Source organism: Natator depressus, chromosome 3 (assembly GCF_965152275.1).
Source record: "Natator depressus isolate rNatDep1 chromosome 3, rNatDep2.hap1, whole genome shotgun sequence".
NCBI lineage: Eukaryota > Metazoa > Chordata > Testudines > Cheloniidae > Natator > Natator depressus.
Window position 1 is genome coordinate 110,006,226 of NC_134236.1, and position 23,258 is coordinate 110,029,483.

At 39.3% G+C, this 23,258-nt stretch overlaps 1 protein-coding gene across 1 annotated transcript in view; it reads left to right on the top strand.

Annotated features, from left to right (window-relative positions):
* The window catches only part of UTRN (utrophin), a 594,030-nt gene that overhangs the window by 261,865 nt on the left and 308,907 nt on the right, over positions 1 to 23,258 (top strand). Inside the window, exons 49-53 of the mRNA XM_074948548.1 lie at positions 2,074 to 2,288; positions 3,516 to 3,633; positions 7,060 to 7,265; positions 9,693 to 9,847; positions 18,187 to 18,376. Coding sequence (XP_074804649.1) covers positions 2,074 to 2,288; positions 3,516 to 3,633; positions 7,060 to 7,265; positions 9,693 to 9,847; positions 18,187 to 18,376 — 884 coding nt within the window. The remainder of the gene's footprint in view (positions 1 to 2,073; positions 2,289 to 3,515; positions 3,634 to 7,059; positions 7,266 to 9,692; positions 9,848 to 18,186; positions 18,377 to 23,258) is intronic.

Here is a 23,258-nt window from a genome sequence, read left to right on the forward strand (position 1 = left end):
TCCACTACTGCCTCAAGTTTTGCGCAAGATTTAGCAGGACAGGGCATGAGTTATTCTTATTGTCATCAACTGACCAAGATAATTTTGGTTCCCAGACCTCCTACACATGTCATCTGAGGCACTGACCATTATTCCTATGCTTCCCAATCTCCCTACTCAGTGGAATGGCAAGAGCAGGCAACCCAATCCTTGTCTGCTACATCTCAGAGCCTAAATGAACATCATCCTTAGAGTAATTGTGCATTGAAGCTGTACAGAGCATCCTTTCTAATAGTAGGAAGGATTCCACTAGGAATTGTTACTTAGCCAAGTGGAATCTCTTCTCTATCTGAGTGCATCAGACCTATTTCTCCAGAAGCCACAGATATTTCTTTAATTCTGAACTATATTCTGTCCTTGAAGACAGCAGGTTTGTCCATCAGTTCCTTACGGGTGTGCTTGGCAGCAGTCGGTGCATACCATCTGCCTTCAGAGGGCTACTTGATCTTCGCATGCCCTCTGACTAGCAGATTCTGGAAAGACCAAATCAGAACTGCTACGCTTAGTAAAAAAGTCTGTTCTTCAATGCAACTTGAACCTTGTTCTCTCAGTACGCACTAAGCCTTCTTTTGAACCATTAGCTTTCTTGCTCCATGTCTCTCCTGTCCATGAAGGTCTCATTACTGGTAGTAATCACTTCCGCCAGGAGGGTTAGTGATCAGAGGCCATTGATGGCCAATCCTACCATAAGGATGAGGTTTCATTAAGTTTGCGCCCTAAATTCAACCCCAGAGTAGTCCTGAATGTCACTTGAACCAGTCTGTTCACTTATATGTATTCTTCCCAAAACCTCATGCATCCTTAGAAGAAAGGAGGCTCCATTCCCTCAACGTTTGGCGAGCCTTAACCTTTTGTCTTCAGAGAAAGAAAAGAATCAGGAAATCCCCTAAACTTTTTGTCACCATAATGGAAAGGGTCAGGCTGTATCCTCTCAAGCAATCCCAGAATGGATCTCTGGCCATATTTTGCTCTGCTATCAGTTGTCTAATCTTCCCCCTCCTCGTGGGATAAGAGTTCATTCAACAAGAATGTAAGCAACATTTATGGCATGGATTCAAGAAATGCCTCTACTTGATATTTGTGAGACGGCTTTGTGGAGCTCAGTCCATACTTCTGTTAGATACTATGCCTTGGTACAAGGCTCCTCTGTAGATACATCTTTTGGAACAGCAATCCTTCATTCGGCTCTGCCATCTGCAACCTCGTACCCTCCTTCTATATGAGTACTGCTTGTCAGTCATCCACAGTGGAATACAAACAGGGACCAGCACTCGAAGTAGAAGAGAGAGTTACTTTCCTTATAGTAACTGGAGGTTCTTCAAGATGTGTGGTCCATATATCTATTCCACTACCCACGCTCCTTCCCCTCTGCCGCAGATCATCTCTGATTCACGGTGGAGAAGGAACTTGAGGCGGTTGGTCTGCTTGAGTCAGGGTGTATGTGTGGACCAATGGCCACTGCTTTCAACGTTCTCAGCTCCAGGTGCATGGAGTGCATGCCTACTTACAGTGAAATAGAGATAGGGCCTATACGTCTTGAAGAACTGCCAGTTACTATAAGGTAAGTAACTTTTCTCTTTCAGAGAGTGGGTCAGTAGTTCCCTTTCCTACCCAACTGGAAACAAGATCTATATGTCCAGGGCATATGCACGCTTCTTTGGCCCTGATATTTTTAGTTCGGCAAGTTGTTGTATCTCAAGTAATCAAGATTCAGGTTTGATTTTTGCAACATTTCCTTCTTTGGAAACCATTGTTGTTTTCTAATTAATGTGAATCATTGGCTCACTCTTTATTGGCATAAAATTAAGTGACATGTATTTTGTGTTCTCTGAAGGATATTTTTTTTGTGTGCTGTTGTCAAGGTGCTTCAAATGTCATTGTTGCTATTCTTTCTCTGTACACATTGGCATGAATTTGTAGATCTTGCAGAAAATGCCGTGGTTTTTGTAGTTATCAGTGTCACTTTGGACTTGATTTTTTTAAATATTAAGGAAAGAATATTTTTTAAAATGCTGACTATATTTATTGTTTCAGCTTATCCTGCTGTCCAAAACCTGGTGCTACTATCCTCTCCCTTTGAAGCTCCTGTACAGACTCAGCAGGCTTTGGAACTTTCTGCACCTGCTGATCTGGATAAAACTACAACGGAACTGGCTGATTGGCTGGTGTTGATTGACCAGATGCTCAAGTCGAATATAGTCACTGTGGGAAATGCAGAAGAGATCAATCGTACAATTGCACGAATGAAAGTACGTGTCGCTGGAGAAACTAGTAATCTTGATGATACACAACAACTTTAGTGGTTTTTTTTTTTTAAATTTCTATATATTCTGTGAGGGAAGAAACAAAGAGAAAATCATTGTATTTTACTGCAGCTAGTGAAAATTATTTGAAAATGACTGTTTGAGAAATAAAAATCTGTTATATATACTGTAGTTCTAAAATTGTTGTTCTTCTTTCCCCTGTTAATCCCTTGGTGTCCTACATCTCCAGGGCCATACTGTTTTTATGCCTAGACCTTCTGATTTGGGGAGAAAGTGCTGTATGTAGAGTGAATATGTGTAGGGGCACTACCAAAATCTTTTGCTGGTATATGCCTTTTGTTGAAAGTCAGTACATCAGCTTTTGGTCAGTTTAGAAAGCTATGCTGTTATCTGTGCAATATAAGGGTATTTTAGATTGTATTATAATACAAAGTTAATTTATTTCCATTTAATTTTAAATTAGAAAAACGATTGTAAATGCTAGTGTTAGACACTCACAAATGTTTGTTCCTGATCATAGTCCACCTGGGGCTGAGGCAGGACTGGGCATAGATGTCTGTGAGTCTACATTAGCATTTGTGATCATTTTACTTATGTTAACTGTACATTAATCAATATGAGTTAAAATATGACCAAAAACTAGGCAAACCCTGAGCAACTCATTGTATTGTGACTTCTAATGTCAGAATTTTTGAAGTGTATGGTAGCTTTAGAGAAGTTAAGATTTTCTTTTAACTTCATAGCATTCATTACATCTTGGTATAGTAATTAGTCAGCACTTTGCCAAAATCATGTTATACTCACATTTTTGGATACAAGACATTTTTGATTACCTCAAACAGGCTGATTTTCTTTTTCCCCTTTAATAATAATTACTCTTTAGTAATAGCTTTGTTAGGTTTTGTAGTGAGAAACTAATTTACAAAAGAGAAAAAAGAGGTAGCCGAAAATATTGTTTTGCACTTCCAATTAATGTGTAGCTCACATAGATTAATCTGCACTTCAGAATCTTCAATAATAGCCAATCAAAATAAGTAGCTTTATGATACTGTGACACTGAAAGTAAGTTATACTTGTAAAATATAGATGGGACCAGCTGTCTACAAGCACAATCTGTCTTAAGTTCATAACTGCATGTAGTCCAGAAAATGTTTTTATAATGTTAAAATTTGCATTTTGTAATTAAAAAAAATCGAATATTGATTCTTACAGATAACAAAGGAGGATTTAGAACAGCGCCATCCTCAGCTGGATTCTGTTTTTACTTTGGCTCAAAATTTGAAAAATAAAACTTCCAGTTCAGATGTTAGGACAGTGATCACAGAAAAATGTAAGTTCTCCCTAATATATGTGTATATATATATTTTTTTTGCAAGCATAATCAGTTTTTCATTGTACTAAAATAAACTTTTATTTTCTTTCTTAGTAAAGTATGAACATTTTCCCTAATTATAGCAGACTAGCTTGTATGCATGTTGGACTTAGCAGTCAAAACAGTCAAGTGACTTTCAGTTTCCCAGTGTTATTTAAAAACACTCATCACTAATCACTAATTAAAATGTTCCTGCTTCTTCACTGTCCATTTCTTAAGTATGGGGGAAGGAGGGGAGATACCTTGGATACCTCAGTACAGAGTAGCTCATGAAAGCTTGAGAATGGCTTGCAAAATTCTTCCTGCTTATTCTCTTCATCATATTCAGTGGTATAAAGGAATTAATGTATTGTTTATTTCATTATGAACTGCTGTGTTCTCAACACTTTGTAACTGAGGGCAATAAAGACTCTGATAGTGTTTGTCCCTGTTTGTTGGGTTTGGGGAATAGGAGGAAAAAAAGAAAAAGCCAAGATAATTGAGTTGTGTGTTGAAAGTGGAAAGAATCTTTAATAGAGATAAAGAGTGGAGGGTTAAATTGAGCATATAACGGGGGGAAATGTCTTGATCTGTAATATGGAAAGGATATTTCTTATCTGTAATAATAATGTGCCATAAAAACTTCAGAGCTAGTGAGGTGGGCTTAGATTTTTAAAGCTACTTAGGCATTGCTGCACTCAATGTTCCAACGCTTAACTGACTTAAGAGACTAAATTTCATTTTCAAAAGGGAGTTAGACGCTTAGTAACATAAATCCTATTGGCAGTCCTTTTTGAAAATGAGATTTAGTTGTCTAAGTAAGTTAAGCATTGCAACGATAAGCGCCACAATGCCTAAATATTTTTAAAAATCTGGGTCCTGGTTTAAATGGACAGCCAATGTTGATAGTTGTCTCAGGAGTTTTTTTCAGCTAGGTTTGCAGAGGAGACCTGAATGCTCTGCAGATTCTCCTCTTCAGGACATTCGCCAGTGCAGAATGTTACACCATTTTCACTTCTGTTGTTTTTGCTTCTGCTGTTTTAATGAAATCACTGATTTTTTTATCAGCAACTGCTGTTTGCTTTTGAACCTAACATTTATCCAATATAGTAACATTTTTCTATTTTCTGTTAGGGGTGCTGGAGCTCTTTCTTCATAGCTCTAATTTAGCACTACTGAAATCATTCTGAAATCATCCTGAAGCTGCTCTCAGGTTGCAGTTGATGACTCTAGTACATTTTATGTACCAATACAATAGCTTTTCTGGTACAAGTTATTGTCAACATTCTTCAGGGAGAGAGTTGTGAAGCTGAGTGTACCATTTCTTACTGGTGAAGGATGAGTAAAGAGGCCCTCATGCAGATAAGAGAACGGATGGTTTAGAATACTTTGAAATCATTTATATGGGATTAGAATTCATACAAGTGCCATTAAATTAAATATGGCCCTTTTCTTTGCCTTTGTTCAGATGTGGAAAATAAAATGACTTGAGTACCCAAGTGTATTTGATACCCACTTATATCTGTTTAACAGCAAAATAAATACCGCTGGAGCTGATAAACAAATATAAATTAGAATCAAGCATACTTAGTATTATTTATTATCTGTGTTGAACACAGGCCATTTGATTTTCCACAGATCAGAACAAAGGTGATTGAGGTATTATAAGTTAAATACAGTAAAGATTGTGAGTTGCTCAGATATTATGGTAGCTGGGGTCGTGTAAGTACCTAAAATAGACAGCATTAGAAATAGAAAGGAAATAAGTACACAAGATTTTTCTTTCGAAAAAAAAATCTGTCCTATGTACATGAGGCACTATTATTATAAGTACGAATCTTTTCTATAAAAGCCGTGCTCAGGATGCGCTCAGGAGCGTGATATACAATAGAACAATGTAATCAATACTATCCATAGGTGATGGAAGTAGCAGTACTGAAGGAAAATGGCAAGGACTGTAATAGAATTACCATGTCATTTAGAATTGGTGCAGATACTGCCGAACTTTGTTATCTGTTCGGTTGGCTGTGACAGTGGTTTTCCTATCTATGCACAAAAGTTTCTAAATCTGTCCATAGAAACCCTAATCGATTTGAAAGAGTTTTTATTTTTAAAATAATAATAAAATATGCCTCATGTAGATAAATAACAGAGACCCATATCTTACCAATCTTACCAATTACTATATCTTATCAATATCAAATAAATAAATATGCCTCATGTAGATAAATAACAGAGACCATATCTTACCAATTACTATATCTTATCAATATATAAGTAAAACTCTATATAGATTTCTTAAAAATGCAGTGGAACAATATGCTCCTGACTATAGGCTTTATTTACATAACTCGTTGGTAATTATTACTTAAATTGATTTTAAGAGAGTTATTTGTGTGAGCAAGGTGGGCAGGATTTAAATGTGTTCAGGAGAGATGAGTCTCCTCATTGTTAAGGCTGAAACCAAGTTCTGTATGAACCTTATTATGAGCCACTCCTGTAACTTAGGCTGGTATAGTTAGTTAGTGCTGAACATTGCCTAGCTTTACTCTAAATGCAAAGGAAAATATTTCTTCAAAGTATGATGAAAACTGGTCAAAATTCTAGAGTAATAGGACATTTTATAATTTCACAGTCGGAAAATCTGACCTTTCTTTCTTTGTTTACCTCTAGTTCTAGTAACAGAATGGTTTGTTACTACCCCTTTTAACTTTCAACATAGCTAAATCTCCTTGACAGCTCTTGGACTGGTAATATTTGAAGGAAATACATTGTAATGAATGATGATTGTATATTATTGTAAAAGCTACTTAGGCCAAGTCTACACTAGAAACTTTTTTTGGTATAGTAATGTAGATTAGGGATGTGATTATTTTTTCTTTTGGGTGACATTTCTATATTGGCAAAAACTCTAGTGTGGAGGCAGTTATACCTGCATAAAAACGTATTGACCGGTATGTCCAATCAAGAGGCCAGTATAAGCTATACTGGCACAAGCACTTTTTTGCAGTTGTAAGCTCTCTCTTTGCTAGGAGGGTTAGCCAGCTATCAATGGTTATCCTGACAAACCTTTTCTAGTGTAGATGTGGCCTTATATCCACACTTTATTATTTTGTGTATCACTGTGCTGGACAGACTATATATGCATTAATAAAAACAGTCTTCCTAATCCTGTTCACTATCGTTTACCCATTGGCTAATCTGTAAAGCCACTTGCCCTTTTCTTTTGCCTCTGCGAGTATGAATACTCCTGATATGCGGCAGAAGTATTTTTATTGGTCTTGCTGCAGCTCTGTATACAGATGGTTTGCTCCATTTCAGGTGGTCACAGGAAACAATAGATAAGGAAGTCCTGGCTAGTGGATGTGAACTTCAGGTTATAACTTTCTGCATTCTCCTTTGCAGTAGAGAAGGTCAAGAACCAGTGGGACAATACTCAGCATGGTGTGGAGGTACGGCAGCAGCAGCTAAAATACATGCTTTCTGACAGCATGCAGTGGGATGAGCAGAGGCAAGAAATGGAACAAATCGTAGGACAGTATGATATCCGTCTGCACATGCTTCTGCAGGCTCCTAAAGAGACACTTATCAAACAGATCTCTGAAAACAAAGTAAGATTTGTTCATGCTTCCTAATTCCTTCCTCAGGCTGTATGATGTCATTGGGTCAGCCTAAGGTCTTCTCTGACTTAGAAGTATATGATTCAATATTGATAACATCCTTTGACAGGTTCTCTGTGCTTGAGTATATACCTCTGTTTGTATATAATTATATATTCTAAATAGCCACGTTTATTTTTGTTCAGAATTCCCGAGAGTCGTGTTTGGTGAAAAGTAGTGAGTTTATGGTGCGTGTGCGAGTGTGTCTGTATATGTTTATATAACCGATATATTTGTATCACATTCACTTAATATCTCCATCTAATAAATTCCCTTACTTAAGCACAGGATTAATGCAATGTGCTGACACAAGCTTATCATACAATCACTGAACATAGTGCATGTTACTTCACAGCAACTTATTAGCCATACTGGAGACAGTGGAAGTAATTATTAGAGATGGGCCAACTGATTCCAAAATTGACCTGAATTGTCACCCCAAATGCAGAGTGCAAGGTCCTTTAAGGACCTCTTATTATGAACCTCTTTGAATAAATGTATCCCTCATCAGGTTCCCTGCTTTTGATATTCCAGTAAATCCATTGTAGTACATTAGCAAATCCAACTGCCTCAGAGCTGGTTGCTACCTTCATAGGACATGAGAGTGTCTCAGAGATTGGCCATGCCTCTCTGATGCAAGGAAGGATAGAGAGGGCTAGGGGAGGAGTAGGACAAGATGAACTAAAGGTTCACAATCAAAAGTGAGGAGGAAACTCAATCAATGTGGGGGGTTCTTGGGCTGGGTGGAGGAGTGAAGGGATAGAGACAGTATGTAATTTTAGAAAAAATAGTCTAAGGGGAGGAGATTAGGATAAAAGTTGGGTTGGAGGGGGGAGAAAATATGGTGAGAATTCATCAAATGTTCCAAAAAGCATTCAAATATTCTTCCTTGAGTGCTGGTCCTCCTTGAGGGTATATTCCACATGTGGGTACTCATGCATGCCATGTGCTGGAGTCCAGAAATACTTCAGAGCAGTGTCAGTTGACCTACACATGTGCAATAGCTTCCCTTGCGCTCCTGATCGAGGGCATAAAGGGTGGTGTGGGTTGACGCCTCTCCAGTTCCTTCTTACTGCTGCATGGCCTGAGTTGGGATCGTGTCCTCCTTCAGTGCATAATCTGTAAAGTAAACTCATAAATAGTTTGTATATATCTAGTTTTAATTAGAATAAGTCTATAGTTAGTAAGCTTATAATTGGGATAGGATAAGTTCACTCCCCTGCCCCTTTTGGGGACAATCCTGCAGTCCTGGGACTATGCCCAGAGTTCCAGGATTCAGGAACTGTGTCTCCTGCCCTTGCTCCTTCTCTGTCGGTGAAGAGCATCAACAGTGCCTGTACTGTGTGAAGCACATATATTTCCAATCCTTTGCACCCAGAACTAGGGAGGCATGAGAGCTCCATCAGTATTCCCCTTTCACTTTTGTACTGCCACCTAAACCCCCTTTCTGGATATTAGAGTTAGTGCCCACCAGATACGCTAGAGCAGTGGACCAGAGTTAAACCCATCTGCAGTGGGAGTAAAATGGTTCACTATTTATTAGAGGACATAATTTAAATGTTTATTAATAAATATACCATGGTGGATAATGTAGCATGAGTGAAGCATGCAAAATGAAGAGTTTAGACTAAATATGTTTAGATTATGGAAAAATATATTTAATGTATTCACTCATTATGAATAGCCATTCATAATGCACTTCTCTCATATACTCTGCAGTTTGAGCTTTGTCCTCTTAACGTTAAACCTTTTTTTAAATTTACTTTTCCTCTTATGTTCTCTGTTGTTAATATGTAATGTACAGCAGCATATTATTGGTTTGTTTGTAAGCAGGCCTACATTATGTTCTTCTGATCTTTGGTTACCAAGTATGGCATATAATTCCCTATAAAGAGAGCAGGCCTACAGCTCCTGAAGAAAAATTCCAGCTACTCCCATTTTTAATGGCAGGAGGTGCATGTCTCATAATATTTTAGAGGTTTTATGTGGAACACAGTGCGAGAAAAATTATACAAAACAGACTTTTTGAAAAAATATTTCTATTTTGAAGTTCATCTTTATTTTTACTCTGTATTTTGCTTAACAGCTGGCAAAGATGGGCAATGAAATGCAGAAAAGAATTTGTTTAGTCCCTTTTTCTCTTTGGCAAGTTTTTTCTCTCATATTTCTCTTTGAATAGTTCATTAGCATCTACTGAAATTTATAGTGCCTTAATAATAGGGGATTTACGTCAGACAAGAAAATATACACATAAACATTTTATAGTCTGTGTGTGCAATAATTTAACAAAATTCAAAATATAAGAAATCAGACTTTGATTTTAAGGTTGCTCTGATGCCTTGTTTATTTTTATTGACTTATTCTGAAATTTCTCCTTAGCTGCTAATACAAGAACTGCATAAAGGGGACATAACTGTGGCTGCATTCAATGACCTCTCTAATAAACTTCTTCTGGACTACAGTGATGATGACACAAGGAAGGTGAAAGAAATCACTGATCACTTAAACACATCTTGGATAAACCTGAATCAAAGGTAACTTTTTCAAGGCTCTGAATGTAAATATTGTACATGGTAAATCTAGATCTTGCAGTTTTAAATAGTCAAAATATTGGACATAAACTCATGGATATGAGAGGCCCTCATAGGTCATGTAATCCCATTCATTTTCTGTAGCATGTAGGGTTATCACTGTTCAACAGTCACATATATCAGAGGGAGTCTATTTTTGAGTATTTCTCATTATGGGAACTCCCATAACTGACCCTGGAAGACTTTTCCATACACGTATTGATCTTCTTGTTAAATAAATTCTGATGTAGAGTCACAATTTTTCCTTCGTTCAGTCTTATTTCTTTGCCCCTAGCCATTTGTGTCTGCAACATTTGGAACAATTCTTTCCCTTCTTTGAAATCAGCACCTTTGGATATTTATAGATGGCTTCCGAGTTTCCTTTTTGTGAGTCTATATGTATTCAGTTCAGTCTTCTGACATACGTTAATTCCTATGAGCCTCTTCAGATCTTGGTGATCCTTTTCCTGAAGTGCCTCCAGTTTGTCATTTCTTGTGGGTCTCGTATGTGGTACCTTTTATTTTTCAACCTGAGTATCTAACTTGAGGAGCTGTAGGAAGAGTAAATTATTCTCCGCTTGAAATTTACTTATTTACACTCACTGATAAAGATGTAGTTACTTGGGTGCTGAAAGTCTTCCTTTCAGTAAAAATATGGTCCCACTCATGTATATGTGCATATATATGTGTATATATTGCCTGAAAGGTAATCAAATCTCCATTCAGATCCTGTTTTATATTTTTTTAGTAGCTGACAGACAAATGATACAAGAGTAGTATATGACTGATATTTTTTTAATATCAAAAGCTTTAAAACACGATAGTTGTCTGACCCAATAATTTAATGACGATTCAGCAGGGAGAATCATTATTATCAGGGGAAAAATTCAGTGTGTTTAAAAAGTCTTTTTAAATAACGACAACCAACGAAACTGCTTTTGTAGCTGAAAGTGAATGAGAAAAGAGAGATGAATAATGAAAGTTTTGTATAAGTGGCATTATGACCTAATGGGAGAGGAGGAGGTGACTGCAGTGGCATGCAGTAAGTATCAGAGGTAATGAAGGAAGCAGTATATAGAATCTTGTTATTCTTCCTGGGAGGGAAAACTCTACCTTAGTAGTTTGCACTTTTGATGTGGCATGGAATATATACAAATGCTTTCCTGGTTATTTCCAGAGATGACAACTGAAATGGCATAAAACTTTGTAGCTCATCTTACATGATGATTTGAGAGAGAGAGAGAGAACAAAAATATATCCCTCTTTAGATGTGTCTTGAGATATATGCTGGAATTTTCAAAGGAGTTTGAAAACCCATTGAAGTTCACTGGGATTTGGGCACCTAACTTCCTGTGGCTCCAGGCACACTGTGGGAAAAGGCATTGGTTTATGACAGAGACTCCCAGTTTTTTTTCCATAGTGTGGGCCATTTCATAGTGTTGAGGATCTCATGGATCAGGTCCTTTCTTGATCACCCATTCACATTCAGATTTGGGATTTTGGGTCATCCCTATGGCCGTTACTGTAATTGCCCAAATGAAAAAAGAATGGAAGTAAAAATCTCCGTTTGTGTATGTGATTGGCAACCTAGGCCATATATACCATACAATTTGAGGCTTATTTCACATGGGGCATTGGTGGGGGAGAGATTGTTTTGTGCTCAAAGTTCAGTTCTATGGCTTATGCGTTAAATAAAGATTTATGCTTACAATATCATTTTAGAAGTGCTACATGGTCTGTTCTGGCAGTATTCATGCATGGAGAAACCAGGAAGACTCTCCTTAGTTACTTGAGCTGGAAGACTCACTGTTCTGAATAGCATCACAATACAGCTATAAAACATAATTCCAGCAGAACTTTAAATTTTCAACAGTTAATTTTAAAGCTATTGACATTAAAGAGATTGAGCCCTCCAGTTTGATGTGGTGTAAATTGGATATGCTGTACAGTGGCTAATAACATTTTTATACTCAAGGGCTAAAACTATGGTAATTCATCAGTATCTTCACAGCTTCAATAATGGATTACATTCCATGTCTTCAGCATCCCAGTTGTTTCTTCCTGACACATTCTCCCCCCCTGCACAGAGTATTGATTTTTAGTATGAATCTGAAAAACAAGTTGATGGAATTTAATGTTCAGGCCGGGCTGGGAAGAGCCTAAAATTAAAAGGGGAATGATTTTCTTGTTCTTGATCGTGGCTTTACTAATAGAATTCACACATTTTTTTCCCTATGGACTCCTTAGTCCAGTGTCACTTCTGCAGTTTTATGGAAGTCTGAAGTTCATCCAGTATGGATTCCACAACCTTGGAAGACCCTTGTCAGAGACTCTCTGTCCTTTCATGACTGGATTTGGACTCCTCTTGGAGTCTGACTGCACTTGCTTTATTGTCATAAAAGGTGGTTATGGTGCAGGGTAGAGTACTCTCTTTTCTTTTAGTTTTGGATTTACAGTTTCTGAGAATGAAATGAAAAGTATCTAAGTATTTTTTATAACAATGTGGATCACCACTAGGCCACCACATAAGCCCTAGTTTTTCTTCTAACTGAAAAACGGAAAATTCCTAGGTTACCCACATCATCACTCTCAAACCATTTGATATACTAATCATGCTGCTGGAATATGAAGAGCATACTTAATAACATGTTTTCAGCTTTAGTTCAAATAGCATGAAAGTGATAGAATGTAAGCCTGCTATAGTCCTTTCTCTCAATTTCAATCAAACAGAAAGTTTTGAGATATTAAAATTTAGTGCAGCAGCCATCATTCCTGAAGTGATGAAATTAGGTGTAAAGTTCAGCTCATCCTCCTGTCCAGTGCACCAGTTCTTAGGCTTACAAATCTGGGTCAATTGTCTTGATTCATAGAATCATAGAAGATTAGGGTTGAAAGAGACCTCAGGAGGTCATCTAGTCCAACCCCCTGCTCAAAGCAGGACCAACCCCAACTAAATCATTCCAGCCAGGGCTTTGTCAAGCCGGGCCTTAAAAATGTCAAAGAATGGAGATTCCACCAGCTCCCTAGGTAACCCATTCCAGTACTTCACCACCCTCCTAGTGAAATGGTTTTTCCTACTATCCAACCTAGACCTCCCACACTGCAACTTGAGACCATTGATCCTTACTCTGAGAACAGCTGAGCTCCATCCTCTTTAGAACCCCTCTTCAGGTAGTTGAAGGCTGCTATCAAATCCCCCCTCACTCTTTTCTCTTCAGCAGACTAAATAAGCCCAGTTCCCTCAGCCTCTCCTCATAAGTCGTGCCTCAGCCCCCTAATCATTTTTGTTGCCCTCTGTTGGACTCTCTCCAATTTTTCCACCTCCTTTCTGTATTGGGGGGCCCAAAACTGGACGCAATACTCAAGGTGTAGCCTCACCAGTGCCGAATAAAGTGGAATAAACGTTCCTTCGATCTGCTGGCAATGCTCCTACTAATGAAGCCCAATATGCCGTTAGCCTTCTTGGCAACAAGGGCACACTGTTGACTCATCTCCAGCTTCTCATCCACTGTAATCTCTGGGTCCATTTCTGCAGAACTGCCACTTAGCCAGTCGGTCCCCAGCCTATAGCAGTGCATGGTATTCTTCCATCCTGAGTGCAGGACTCTGCACTTGTTCTTGTTGAACTTCATCAGATTTCTTTTGGCCCAATCCTCCAATTGTATAGGTCATTCTGGAGGTGTAGGGATAGGGTCCAGAGTATCTGCCTCTCCCCCCAGCTTAGTGTCATCCGTGAATTTGCTGAGGGTGCAATCCATCTCATCATCCAGATCATTAATGAAGATGTTGAACAAAACTGGCCCCAGGACCGACCCCTGGGGCACTCTGCTTGATACTGGCTACCAGCTAGATATTGAGCCATTGATCATTACCTGTTGAGCCTGACGATCTAGCCAGCTTTCTATCCACCTTATAATCCATTAATCCAAACCATACTACTTTAACTTGCTGGCAAGAATACTGTGGGAGACTGTATCAAAAGCTTTGCTAAAGTCAAGGTATACTTTGAAGCTTGTCTGTTTCTTTGAAAGCCACCTTTATTTCCAGACTGTTCTGTTTTCATCGCTATTTCACCTTTAAACTTACTCCCTTGCTTGTGAAGGAAATTCTTACAGAGGGAAATGATTTTTAAGTCAAGACTTCCTAGCTGCTTTGACGTCTTTATTTCTTACTCTCTTTGAGTTACATTGCTTTAATTTTAGAGGGTGTTGTGTTGTTATTAGACAACATATTTATCAAGCACCCTATCCTTCGAATTAACATTCCATTATTATTTCCTCAATAAGAAGATAAATGTTCAGGCATATTCCCACCAGATCTAGAGCCAGAAGCATCAAGCCATGGAGGCAGGGCTAAATTAAAGGGTTCTGCTCTGTCAATAGTTTATATGGCAGTAGCCGGAATTTGGAGTGTGTAGGAACCACTTAGTTTCTAAAAGATGGGGATTATTGAAGTGATATTTCTTTGAACAGAATAGTTATAAAAATATAACATTAGACTTGTTGCGTTTGAATGACAGTTATTTTGCATTTATGCAATGCTTTTCCAGAGCGCCAATAAACTAATGAACAAACCATGGGCTTGATCCTGAAGGGAACTGGTAACCTGAAACTTCTTTTGTTTCTAAAATCAGGTCTTGCATGTATGGATCATTTCAGCCACTATTGAAATTCAGCCACCTGTAGCTTCAAACACAGCAACTGTTTAATACTATTGAGCAAACACTGCACAGCACAGTACAGCAGGAAGGAGGGGAAGAAAATTCATTCCTTCATTTAAAATTTAAGGAGAATGTAAAGAGGTTGAATGTAAATGTACAAGGTTAGAATTTTGGCCAAAATAACAGGGAAACTCCTACACATACAAAAATGACAAGTGGTGAGGATTTTGCTTTTATGTCTCCTCTAAACAGCAGCCTCTTCATGAACACTTTGCCACTGACACTATGAGAGTGTTAGTTTAGTTCTGACTTGAAGGGAAGAGACAGTTTACTGAATTAGTAGCAGCATTTCGGATAGCAGCTACTGGTAGATGTGCCTATACAATGAGAGTCCTACTGAAAGTACTCACTTTTATTTGGTCCATATTTTGAAAAAACATCATCAAATTCAGTTTCATACTGTGCTATGTATAACTGATGGGTAAATGAGATTTTTTAAAAATGTTGAGTTTCAGAGTAGCAGCCGTGTTAGTCTGTATTCGCAAAAAGAAAAGGAGGACTTGTGGCACCTTAGAGACTAATCAATTTATTTGAGCATAAGCTTCATCGGATGCATTCAGTGGAAAATACAGTGAGGAGATTTATATACACACAGAACATGAAAAAATTGGTGTTTATCATGCACACTGTAAGGAGAGTGATCACTTAAGATGAGCTGTTACCAGCAGGAGAGTGCGGGGGAAGGGGGAGAAAGCCCTTTTGTAGTGATAAGGTGGGCCATTTCCAGCAGTTAACAAGAACGTCTGAGGAACAGTTGGGGGGGTGGGGGGGAAATAAACAAGGGGAAATAGTTTTACTTTGTGTAATGACTCAACCACTCCCAGTCTCTATTCAAGCCTAAGTTAATTGTTTCCAATTTGCAAATTAATTCCAATTCAGCAGTCTCTCGTTGGAGTCTGTTTTTGAAGTCTTTTTGTTGAAGAACAGCCACTTTTAGGTCAGAAATCGAGTGACCAGAGAGATTGAAGTGTTCTCCGACTGGTTTATGAATGTTACAATTCTTGACATCTGATTTGTGTCCATTTGTTCTTTTATGTAGAGACTGTCCAGTTTGACCAATGTACGTGGCAGAGGGACATTGCTGGCACGTGATGGCATATATCACATTGGTAGATGTGCAGGTGAACGAGCCTCTGATAGTGTGGCTGATGTGATTAGGCCCTATGATGGTGTCCTCTGAATAGATATGTGGACACAGTTGGCAACGGGCTTTATTGCAAGGATAGGTTCCTGGGTTAGTGGTTCTGTTGTGTGGTGTGTGGTTGCTGGTGAGTATTTCTCCCCCTCTCCCTCACCCCCCCACTCTCCTGCTGGTAATAGCTCATCTTAAGTGATCACTCTCCTTACAGTGTGCATGATAAACACCCATTTTTTCATGTTCTGTGTATATATAAATCTCCTCACTGTATTTTCCACTGACTGCATCCGATGAAGTGAGCTGTAGCTCACGAAAGCTTATGCTCAAATAAATTGGTTAGTCTCTAAGGTGCCACAGGTACTCCTTTTCTTTTTTTTAAAAAATGTTAACAAACAATTTTGAATTGTTACATTTCTGTAATAAAGTTGTTCTCTCTCTCCCCTGCACAGCAGCCCCGAAGCTGGGGCTGGGAAGGATGGGGATCTCTCCCTGTCTCCCCCACCATGGCAGCCACAGAGCTGAGGCTGGGAAGGAGGGCCATCTCTCCTTGACAGCCACAGCCCTGGGGCTGGGGAAAGTCTCTTCTTTCTCTGGCCTCCGCAGCCCTGCACATCCCAAATTTCCCCCACCCCCTCTTCTTACCTCACTGCCCCCTGCCACCTCCCACCTATTCCCCACAAGGCCACACCTCACCTTACATGTGCGTCTGCTCCAGGGTCTAGGCACCTAATTAGTGGAGCCATGCCTGCAAGTGGGTGGCCCTTTATTTACTCATGTCTGGCCGTCCAGGTGCACGCCTTAGAGTGAAGTATCTGCGGACCACCTGAATGGAGCTCAGTGTTCCGCAGACCACAGTTTGAGAAGCTTTGCTCTGCAGCCTTTTGACACTATCCCTTGTGATTTATTATGATGATGCCAGAGCACATCACTATAAGCTCACAAGTGTGTGTGGTTATACAATTGAAAACCACACACTGGAATTCTCCTTTCTGTATGTCTGTTTTGGACTAGATTCTGCCAGATATTCAGGTATCCTAGTACTTGAGTTTACTCTTTGGCACAAAGCTTCTATTCAGCGTGAGTGAGGCTGGCAAAATCTTGCTTTTTATTAGATATGGGCCTGAGCCGGTTCCCCCAAATTTGACTTTTTGATCTGTCCACTGAATGTTAGCAATACTTCAAGTCTGTTTAATGCAATTTCAGTCATTTAAGTGTCTTTTTGAATCATAATATTTAAATTTGGCTTATTACTTATGAGCTGCTATTATGGGAAAATCTCAGATTTGACCATTGACTTTTCTGTCAAATATTACCAAAAAGTTATCAGTTGATTTACTGTTCACATGGCCTTTTGAGCTAGAACAGGGATTGGCAATCTTTGGCATGCGGCCCATCAGGGAAATCCGCTGATGGGCTGGGCCGGTTTGTTTACCTGCAGCATCTGCAGGTTCGGCTGATTGCAGCTCCCACTGGCCGCGGTTCACTGTTCCAGGCCAATGAGGGCTGCGGGAAGCGGTGTGGGCCGAGGGATGTTGTAACCAGTATCTTTTTGGGCTTATAGTTTTGAAATCTGGCACATTCTTTAGGTATGTACTCCTGACCACAGGGAGAAAAGAAAACCCACAGATGTTAAATATGACACTTCTTTCCTAGGGTACCAAAAGGCTATCAGTATAGGGAATTGCAAACATTATTTTAGTTTCCAGTGTGAGGCAGTCATGCTGGGCATAAGGCCACCAATTTGGAGAAATTAAGGTCATTCGAGGTAACTGGTTTTGCAACATTTCAATGATTTTCACCAAGAAAATTATCAAAGGCAAGATGTGTCAATACAGTTAGATGTTTCCACCCTAATGGGGGCTGTTGTCAGCTAGTGTGAAGTCAACACTGTCACATAAAGGCAAATGCCATTTATGTTTGTGGAAGCCCTGTATTTTTAGGGTATGGAAGTCATTTGGCTGTCCTAAACAAATGCAAATGAAGTACATCTATTCAATATTCCACAATGCTGTAATGTGTAAAGTATATTCAATTTTAGGGAAATGGTTTCCATTCACAGCAACGGGCTACTGCTAACAGCAGTGAGAAAAACATTCAAAATGTGGCAGTAACGGCTTCTCACACTTGCAGTGTCACACAGCCATTATGATAACACATAGATGGAAATGTTAGGTTTTATTGAATAATTTGTATCCTCCTCACACAAATCCAGGGGTTTGGGTGTACTACATGTATCCAGTACAGAATGATAGATACAGATGCAGCATTCCAGGAACCAATGACCTAACATACAAGAAAACAAGTGGGAACAGTCTGTACAGTTTTCTTAGTGTTTTATCTTAATGAATCTTGAGATCATCTTACAGTATCTGCATTTATGATTCACATGATATGGTATGTCTTGATGAAAAAAAATTGAGATGCCTGTCTTATTTGTGCTTTCAGAGCTGGTGATAGGCAGAATGCCTTGGAGGTTGAACTGAAGATAGTGCAAGCCTTAGTCAAGGATCTAGAGGGCTTTCTCAAGTGGATGCAAGAGGCAGAAACTACAGTTAATGTCCTTGCAGATGCATCCCAGCGGGAGACTGCTCTGGAGGACAGTACCTGTATTGGGGAACTGAAAAAACAGATGCAGGTAAGAGCACGAGAGTGTGTTTGTGTGTGTGTGTTTTTACATTTACTATTTACACATTTACTATTGTGAATCTGACAGGGAAAAGGCGCCTAATAAACTGGAAATCCTGCATCTTATTCATGAAAACAATATTTCAAAATGGCAATGGGTATGGAGGAAGTTATTGATTTAATGGAATATAAGAATCCTTACTAGGGATTAAAGCAAGGGTGTCCAGCCTTTGTCTTGGGCAGTCTGCATCCCTCAGGTTCTAAATTGTGACCCTGGTGGGTAGCTGTGTTAAGAAGAAAATGTATATTATGAATTGAAAATGTGCCCCCTTAGCTACACCCAATTGTTTAACTTAAGTGCTTGACTCTGCCCTGCCACTAGGCAGCACAGGTATGCCTTCTCAGATGCCTCCCTCACTCCCCCCTCCTTCTAGGCACTTTCTCTGCAGCCCCAGCAGCAGAGCTGTTGTTAGCCGGGAGTGCTTTGAGTTGTTGCTATCCCTTCACTGTTGCTCAGCAGTTCCCCTGCTTGTAACCAGCTGCATTACATGGGAGTGAGAAGAGAAAGTGGCTCTGCTTGCTCCATTGCCTACTTCCTTGCCAGACTGGGAAAGCTAGGTATTCCCCCCTGGGCCTAGGGGAATACCTAGCAAAGAATGGCTCCTCCTTCCTCACACAGCCATTCAGGAAAGGCCAAAAGGAGGATGGTGGGGGGAGGGGAAGACAGGAGACTCCCCCTAGGGTCAGCACACTCCAGCTACTTCCCTTCTCCATAGCCAACATGCCTCTTTACTGGAATATGTGGGGAGGGCGACACAGGCTCTGCCTTACTGGCACAACTGGAAGAGAGCAGGGCAGAGAATATGTACCAAAGGGTTGATTGGAGACACTTGACCTCTTTGTAATGCTATGTTTGGGCCTCAGGCTGAAAAGGTTGGATTCCACTAGATTAAAATAATTTTCCATGTTTTGCATTTGTGCTAGGAGATAAATGGTTAAAATGATTTCTGAAATAATATGGATTCTTTGGTTGCCCTGTTGACATCCTGTGAATTTCCTTCACAGCTATCCCCCTTTCTTCCTAATTTTTTTAATATGTTGTTTCTCCTTCAGTTAGTTTCCTTTATCATCTAATGTAATGTATTTTCTTTCTGTGGGGAAAGAAAGCACAATAGATAGGTCGCCACACAGTCCAGCCCCAAGTTTGGAGTAATATCTTTTCATGGTCTAAATTGATGGTGCTCGAGTAGTTTTTAATGAGCAAGAGCTTGTTAGAATCCGTTGTGCAATTGATCTAAGCATATCTATATTGAATTTAAATGAAACTAACTAATCTAAAATCTGTGATAACAAAAGTTTAGGGAAAGAGTAGTTTATTATATAGCAGACATAGTATGGCCAATGCTTTAATGTGGCCAATCAGAATACTCCTCTCTAGATATGCGGCTGTTCATGTAACTATTGTACCATGGTGGTATAGTAGTCTGTAATTATCTTCCATGAATTAGCATTTTCTCCTTTAAAAAGGGGAAAAAAAAGCCTTCCATGGTTAATAATCACAAAAGCAGGAGATAAATTCAGCACAGATGGGAAATACTGTAATAATACATCTCCTATTTGTATACGAAGTAAGGGATTTGAAATGGGACAACAGAGAGTTAAGGATCTGAGATAGTGTGGTGTGTGGAGGGCTTGATTCTACATTGTCTTGTAGTCATTTACACCTGTTCAAAGGCTAAATCATAATGTTAGTGTTTTACACCCCCTCTGCACAGGTGAAAATGAGTACACCAGGGGTAAGACAGTGGAGAAGGAAACCCTTATTTTGGCCTCTGTGTCACGAGGCGTGATCAGCTCTCCGTAGTTGTACAAAGTTTCCATTTTTAAAATAACAGAGATCTTCCTTCTCATCCACAAGGAGCAGAGTTCTTGTTCTGTGGCCACAGAGAAGCTAGAGGTGACTGTTTGGGGCTAAGAAAGCTAAAGCGCAGCCACCTGTCCACCTCCCTTAGTTCAGCACCCTTTACTGTTGTTTTCTATCTTTACCATGGCTGTGCTCTGTTCTGCACTGCACAGCAGAGGGAGCATAGTCTCCTAACCTACCCATGAGTCAACACATAATGTTAAGTTCCCTTTCAAATATGAAAGATTTAACTATAGTACATATCAAAGGCTTTCATAACTCAGTGACTTTGAAATAAATTCCCTCCCCGCAACTTCCAAGGTCACTTTCACTTTCTGATGATCATTAGTCTTCTAAAAGTATAGATTTTCATATTATTGTATTGATGTAATAATTCCAAGTGTATTCCTGTGTTTTCAGACATTTGTTTTTTATCTTATATTTCTTTCAGCACTGTACAGTTAGTCTTTCTTGTTATACCTACAGGAAAGAGAAATAAAATTACTCCAGACTCAGACCCACAATCTGTTCACATTCAAAATATTTTATTTTTAACCCTGGTGCTGTGGTATTAACATGAAACTCTATCTCACAATTTCATGTGTTTAAATGTACAAGGCATTGTATTTCCTAAATCAAATTGGTTACAAAACATGTGCTGTGCTCATACTGTCCTTGCTTTTAAGAGAAACTTTAGGAGAACTATACACTGATTGAATAGCACTTTACAAGGGGTTCAGATTGTGACACATCTAATTTGAAACAAGACACAAGTGAGGTTTTAACAAATAACAGAAGAGAGGACTAGAGTAACATGACTAGATTCCGACAGGTTAGCTGTTGCATAATTTGATGGTTCCAAATCATTTGTAAGTTTTTTGTTTGTTTTTTTTAAAATAGATAAAATGAACTTAACTAGTCATCAACCTTGTTATTATTGGTGGTCTAATTCCTTGCGTGTGTTGGATGAAATGGGTGACAAAGAAAATGGTACAGTTGAAAGAGGAGAGGGCAGATTTGCAGTGGAAGAAATCTATTTTGCCATGGGAAGTCCAGAAGTGTTCAGTGGCATGGGAAGGGAAGTGGCAGCATCAGATATTGAATGTAAGTCAGGGTAGGGGGTTGAAGGAACAAGACTTTGTGGAGGATAAGAGGGGGAAAAAGAGTCAAAATGGAGTGAGTAGAATGCGTTGCTATAATTCTGCTTTGGGGGAAGGACTGAATGGAGGCAGAGGAGCTGAGAGAAGGGGATGGAGAGTGGTGTGGAAATCAAGGGTGCTGATGGCTGGGAGATTACAAAAAGACTGGATGGAAGGCTAGGTGGGCTATGCCCTGGAAGTGAGGTGGTGATAGGTGAGAAGGAAATTGCTCTCATATGATATTCGCATTGTCAGTGTTTAGTGAAGATGAGTTTGAGGAGCGGCCATTTTGGTGAGTAGAATAGTTGATTCAGTAGTGATGGTCAAATGAGGAGGTGAGAATGAGGTGGGAAGCCAAAAGGCCAGCTGGGAAATCTATTTTAAAATTGTTCAAGGAGGAAGAACTTATGGTTGGGGGACCATCCAATCCAATGCATAGGCTGTGGTAGAGGAGGCTGGTGTTGGGCAGAAGAATCTGCTTAAATGAAGAAGGCTGGCTATAGACAGACTCCATACAGAAGGGATCCCGAACACAGGATGCAGCAGAGCAAGCTGGCATTAGCACAGGTATAAGCAGGGGGATGTATGCATAGGAGACCTGGAAGAGGGGGAGGTGAGCTAGGGATAGAGCCTGGTAATGGGAAAATGAAGAGCAAACAGGAAGAGGAAAGAAAATAATTACAAAGATGGAGAAATGTATAATATTTAAGGTGGAGATAAAAGAATAAAATCGGGAGAGAGTGTGAGCAGAGAATAAAGAAATGGAAAAACACAAAAGCAAGTAAAGACAGTTTTTAAAGACAGTAAGTGTTTAGTTTTCCCATATGCCTACATGCTGTCGTATTTCTCAGAAAAGGGAGTATACAGAAGGGGGGAGAACCGATTGCTTCGCAGGGAACCAAGGTAAGGATGTAGAATCTTCTTCAAGCTGATCACTCTGTCTGAAAGGGAGTATGCCAGTACTTGAAACATTTAAAACTGAGCAATGTATAACGTGGTTGCTTCAAAGCTATGCAATACCTGAGGTTCTGTGAATTCATCAGAGCCTCAATATTAATTTTAATTGGTGCCTCCATACCATGCTGACTGATGCACTAGAAAGATATATGGAGATTTTTCACATGGATAATATGCAGATTAATAATAGATACATAATTGTATTAATTTTTTTAGATTTTCAAACTAAACCTGAAATTAGACATTGGCTATCCAGTCAGGCTAGACATTGGAAAAAAAGTGTGCATCTTCTAGGTGAACAGGTAAATTGTATTCTAGCTCTGTAGAATATATCTAATGCTGCAGTCTAAAAATGAGCATGTAGTACTGGTTGCAGTCTCCATTCTCATCTTCATCCTGTGCTGTGTACCAGATCTCATATCCTAATTCAGTGGCTCAAATCTCTTGTATGCTATCACCCCACGTTACAAAGAAAAGTTTTAATCCTTTAATTTGGGATATAAACGTATACCCCATATCAAAAAAGATGGTAAGAGGTCCAAAAGAATGCCACCATAGCTAAACAGCAGATTAATGGATGCCATTAGAGCCAAAAAGGCATCTATTAAAAATTTGAAAGACAAATCCTAATGCAGGAAATAGGAATGAGTAGAAACTCTGGCAAGTAAAATATAAAAATATAATGAGGCAGGCCAAGAAAGAATTTGAGAAGCAACTTGCTAACGATGCAAAAACTAAAAGTAAAAATGATTTAAGTATATCAGAAGCACAAAACTTGCCATACAGTGGGGCCAATAGATGACAAAGGCGTACTTGCAGGAATGCTAAATTAATACTTTGGTCTTCACTGCAGAGCAGATCCCTACATCAGAGAGATTCTCTTTGGGCAACCA